This window comes from Boleophthalmus pectinirostris, unplaced genomic scaffold (assembly GCF_026225935.1).
Source record: "Boleophthalmus pectinirostris isolate CB_2022bp ecotype Guang Dong unplaced genomic scaffold, ASM2622593v1 HiC_scaffold_21, whole genome shotgun sequence".
Lineage (NCBI taxonomy): Eukaryota > Metazoa > Chordata > Actinopteri > Gobiiformes > Gobiidae > Boleophthalmus > Boleophthalmus pectinirostris.
Genome location: NW_026571175.1, coordinates 35,720,002 through 35,725,728, shown reverse-complemented (window position 1 = coordinate 35,725,728; position 5,727 = coordinate 35,720,002). Strand labels below are relative to the sequence as shown.

At 46.7% G+C, this 5,727-nt stretch overlaps 1 protein-coding gene across 1 annotated transcript; it reads right to left on the bottom strand.

Moving 5' to 3' along the window:
* Positions 1 to 437: 437 nt before the first annotated feature.
* LOC110160385 (homeobox protein Hox-A2a) lies at positions 438 to 2,664 on the bottom strand. Its single transcript, XM_020925024.2, has 2 exons — positions 2,307 to 2,664; positions 438 to 1,433 (listed from the first exon to the last, which is right to left on the bottom strand). The coding sequence occupies exons 1-2, from the start codon at positions 2,662 to 2,664 to the stop codon at positions 682 to 684; spliced, it is 1,110 nt and encodes a 369-aa protein (XP_020780683.1). The 3' UTR covers positions 438 to 681.
* Between the last annotated feature and the right edge of the window lie 3,063 nt (positions 2,665 to 5,727).

Sequence of the window (5,727 nt, the reverse complement as noted above, 5' to 3'; positions counted from 1 at the left end):
CACTCCGCGACGCGAGAGTGAAATTACTGTGCACTTTAAAAAAAAAAAAAAAAAAAAAAGCGAGGAAAAAAAATCGTCAAAAAATTTCAAAACATACCCACGTTAAATTTGCGTGTTTGCATCAAAAATATTAAACCACATTTTTTTTAAATTCCAAATATTTTTTTTGTACCAATACTATTATAATTGATCAAAAAATAAAGATTAAAATTAAGTTAAAATGTGAGAAAATACAATTCACCGTGCGTAAAACGCCGTGCGTAAAAGTCAATTAGCGTTTGTAGTTTTCTAATTATATTCAAAACCAACCTGTTGTTTAATTTGCATATTGACCTAATTATTTTCTGTATTTCCATGCATAATTAATTATTTAGAAAATAACTACAAGGACGACAGGGTTTGTATCAAGTTAAATGTATTCTAACAAAAATATCCAAGAAGCTATACAAAAATAAAAAGGAGCAGGTTTCCATTAGTCTATGAATATTGCATCCTTAGTTCACACACACACACACACACACACTTCATTTCATTCCAGGGTCTGTTGTGGTAATTACAACTACTTCAGAGATTCGGAATCGAGCCTTACCTTGTCAAATATCAACAAAATTAATGTGCCCAATTTACAAACAATTATAAAAATTCGTGTCCACGGGAGAGACAAAACGCGTGCAGTTGGGGTTAATAGTTCAGATGCTGTAGGTCGATTGTAGTCAGCGACTCCGTGAAAAAGTAGAAAGTGTCCGTGGATAGGTCCCCGGGGCTGTCCAGAGACTCGGACAGGCTCGGCGAGGCTGCGTCGGACAGCTGCAGGCAGGAATCCGCGGAGAAAGCCTGGAAGTCGTGCAGGGAGACGTCCAAAGCCGGGGGACTGCACTCGCCATTGTCCGGGGCTCCAGATGCCGAGCCGGGCCCCATTGTTGACAAGCACCCCGGCGTAGAATTGGGAAAATGTTTGAGATTTTTGTCATTGCAGTTCAGCGGCGCGGCTGTAAACGCCATTTCGCTGCTGTTGTTGTTGTTATTGTTGTGCGTTTGAAAAGTCTCGTAAAGGGATCCTTCCTCGTCGTCTTCGCTCTGCAGTGACTCCTCGCCCGCCCCTCGGCCTTTCCCGTCCCCGCCGTGGCTGTCCTTGGTCTGGGTCTGCCTCTTGTGCTTCATGCGCCTGTTCTGGAACCACACTTTGACCTGGCGCTCGGTCAGGTCCAGCAGGGCCGCGATCTCCACGCGTCGCGGCCGGCACAGGTACTTGTTGAAGTGGAACTCCTTCTCCAGCTCGAGTAGCTGCGTGTTTGTGTACGCGGTCCTCAGCCTCCGCGAACCCCCTCCTCCTCCTGCCGCCGCTGCTGCTGCTACTCCTCCGGCAGAGAGACCTCCAGCTCCGCCGCTCCCGAGCCCCGCTCCCACGCCGCTTTCCGCGATCTCGGGCGAGCCTGGACACAAGCATCACGTTTAGAAAAACAGCGAGGAAGCAGCGCGCTAGGCTCTCGTAGCTGTGGAGCAAAATGGCCGCTGCCTTTGACGCGTAGCACTGGCTTCTTCCCTTTGCCTATAAAGCTGATCCTTATCACGCTTTAAATATACCCAAATGCGCCACGACGCACGGATGAAGTTAACATTAAAATACAGCTAACCACATTTTACATATCTTGCAAATAAATAAAAATAAATCACAAATAAAACTGAATTAGTGTGGCCTAAATCAAATTGCAAGCGACCCCCAGCGCAGTGCAGAGCAGAGGAGTGTTTTGGAGATAAATACACCTTAAAATAGCTGTCTCAAATCTTGAAAAAATACAAATAAAACGCGCAGCTTAACAGAGTATAGAGAGGTGAGCTTGGCCCCTTGTGTGGGACACTAAATGAATGCTCGGGCTGGCTTCCTCGGCAACCATCAGTCTTCATTACTGTCACGCATCAAAAGTCGTCCACGGCGCGCTTTGGGGGGAATAAATCACCACGTAGCAGCCACACTTTATGTATTTACATGCTCATTGTGCCATACAGAAAGATTTGGGTTATCTGGAGTGCGCCTTGGATGCAAAACACTGAATTAAACACTTGATTTTTAAACATATATTCTAATGACTGGATCTTATAACGGGTCCAGATCTATGGATGAGCTGTGGCTGAGCTTGGCACGAGCACAATGTCGATATCTATTATATTATTAGGAGTACAAATGCGTGATTACGCGTTGTGCAAGTCCCTACTGAGCAGCTTCGTGTGTAAACTTAATAAAATCCTAAAAACTGACCCTAACTTTGCTGCTCTCTGCTCCTCAGGCCTGCTGGTGGAGGACTCACCTTTCGGGGAGAAGCACACGGCCCCGCTGGAGATGGCACTGGCGCTGGACAGGTGGTTCCTCTTGGACGCCTTCTTCTCGCGCATCCACGGGTACTCCGGGGGCAGCGAGGCGGTGGGCAGCGGACTGCACCCATCGGGACTGTGCCTGGGCCGGCCGTGGCGCGGATGGCTGCCCGGGTTCAAGCTGGGGATGGTCTGCTCGAAGGGAGGAGGCAGCAGCGTCGGCCGTGAAAGCGTCGAGCCCTTGATTGATGAAGTTTGGAATGAATCAGCGACAGGGGGGAAAGATGTCAGGCACTCAGCAAGCGACGGCTGACTATTGATAAAACCGCTCTCTCGCTCGAATTCGTAATTCATCTCCGCCCGCTCAGAGCCGAGGAAAGTTTGCCACGCGTGATTTTACCAACTCTACCGAATCGACGAGGAAGAAAAGCACATACAAACATACTCCCCCGTGCACGCGTAGACTTTTTTCACAGTGGGGACCATGCAGGCTCCGGTTAAACTATTGACTTCATGGAGGTTGAAATTGAGCCGCTGTCACATGATTACTTCTGCCCAATGACAACTTAGGGTTTTATCAAAAGACTGTCCTGCGTGATTGATCCGAGAGGAGAGCGAAGGAAGAAAAACTCTGGCGCGCCCGGAGTGGACACGTCTCATTTATTGACATGTCCCCCCCGTGTCCTCTCCGCTCGCGTCCACTCCACTACGCTCAAATATTTAAGAATGGCTGTCGATGATGATTCCGGGGAAGTGGTGCTTGGCTGGCTCGGGAGAGGGTGCATGCGCGCGCGGGTTCGTCCTCCTTTCTCGTATTGTTTGTCAGTCGTGAACGCCCCCCCCCTCTCCTCTCCCCTCTCCTCCCACACACACACACACACACACACACACACACACTCACACACACTCACACTCACACTCACACTCACACTCACTCACACCACCCACATTTTCACACCGCCGAGGCAGAAAACACGGGGTGATGTGGAGATCCGCGGACAGCTCCTTTGCAAAAACCGTAGACTCCCATAAACGTCACCCCCTTAAACGCGGAATAGTGACACACGCGCGCTGCCCCAGCCTCGCAGCTCCGCGTGGCAATAAAAAACAACTATCCATAACTTTAATATTGACTGATACGACACATTCGAGGCTATAAACGCGCTTTAAGACCCGAGCCGGGCGCGTTAAGACCCGTTCACTGTCCATATCTCCCCGCTGTAGTCTTCCAAATTGATATTTAAAGACATATTGCGGAGTGCATTTTCGTTTGTACTCGAAATGACGTATGACCGGGGCCTATCCTCTTCTGGCGGTAACCGGGAGGCATTTTTCACGCGTTTATGAGTTTTAAAATATCAAAACACCGAACAATTCCAGTATCTTATCATTAAATTACATCGCTTTTCGTTGATGCGGGTTTATCTGCGCCACGTGGTTGCGTTTATGACACAATACCGTGGCGTGAAGGGGGGGTGCGAAACAATAACGCATTACAACGCTGCATATTCATTTTTATATCGTAAAGGCCAAAGCAAACAGAGCTTATGAGTTATTATTAAAGGATTGTAACGGGATTGTGGCGGTTTTTTTTTTTTTTTTTTTTTTTTTGCTTTCGTTCGTTAACTCCTTCCATCCAAAAGACATCCCTTAATCCCTAATTACGCATCAATCCATACGTAGATTACGCCGTGTTTACATATGGCTACATGAAATAATTGACCCAAATTAAATGGTGTTGTTGTAAGGGACCAACGCATGGAAACGCGTTATTGAATTGCCCCCCAAATCACCACTATCTGTTTCCAGCGCGTTACTAATCGCCAAATATAATCACGCAATTTACCATCGTTGGGATTGTTCAATGTCATATCGAAGTGTGACTTTTGGAAATACGATGCGTGGTATAAGAACACGTTCATATTTTTGGTAAATGATCAGTCTGGTGCGTATCTTCCAGTATGAATGAAGGCTTTGTTAACGAAGGGAGGTACAGAGAAGGCCTTTGTCGCACGTGGTCACGCATGAAAATTCATAATTCGAGTTTTAAATGCGTAAAAACGAGTGTAAACAGTGATGGTGCTTGGTTTTATCCCAACAAAATGCAAGTAAAATTGGTGCAGGCCTATACATGGAGGTTTAAGGGCGAATGTGGACAAATATCGTGCGTAAAAATGCGTAAAAGGATCAGCTGATGTGGGGTTATCACGGAGCAAAGCGCTATTACGTTCACACTGGTCGTTTTCCAAAAAGCATTCCTATATGTGTTTATGGTAATGGCTTTCAGTGGCTTCTCCCAGCTATGTTTACTCGTGCTCCCTCCACGAAATCCGCACATGACAAGAACAGCTAGATCCATGTAACGTTCACACTCCAAAAAAAAAGAAAAAAGAAAAAGTAGGAAATCTGTGACTGCTCGAATAAAACAGAAGGAAAACAGTGAGGGGAAAAAACGCCTTCTTCGCCTCTCATTTTTTGCTTATATACCAAACAAAGAGTCCTGGAAGCCTGCGCGCGATCAATCTTACTCGCCAAAAGGTCTGACAGCTCGGGTGCCCTCACAGCACATTTAAGGCTTCTAACTCTCCCCCGGATCAAATGCAGCCAGGAAGCGGCGAGAAACACTGGCCACTCAGATTAGGAACCATTTTTACGCGCGCTGGTGTAGCCTTTCTGTCGCTTAAAGGGATGTTTTAGCAGACAAATATGACTTCCTCTGGTTGCTGAGAGGAGCTGGATGGAGCGGGCCCAGCGGTGAGCTTGTAAAAAGCGTGGACGCGCCTGTGTACCTGGTCTCCATCTGCGTTTGGGATGTGGATGCTATTGCGTAATTTTGTTTTTTTCGTCAAGATTTCGAACGCGAAGATGGATGGGTTGTTTTGGCTCTTTCCCTGTGCCTTTTTCTCGTTCTCTTTTGTGCGTGAGGCGAACGAGTGGGTGGCTGTTTTCTAAAGAACCGGTGCCCTGACTGTTTTTTGATTTAAGAGCAGCTTCCTATGCGGATTAGCGAAAAATACAAAATCTCGCAAAACGTTATTTATGTGTTACCTGTGCGTAAAGCATATGGTTCGGATGAGGGGCAGACCGCGTGTGTGTTGGAGACTGGAATACTCTGACACACCACGGTTCAATTGTTCGAGGGTTCCCCTGCTAGCCATATGTCAAGGCCGTAATGCTCGCGCCCCGCTGTATCAATCATAATCTGCTCCAGCTGACTGCGAGATGGCACCACAAAACATTTTCAGACATTTTCAATTATTTTCATTATTAGACAGATGTTTGACGTTTGGATTATTTTAAAGCATTTCACAGGAGTTATGCTTTAAAATTAAACGAATACATGTAGGGTTTGGGGGAAATGTTTTTGGAGGAAACCTGTGAGTAATTTGTGCGTAAAATCGTGAATCTTTTTCTTCC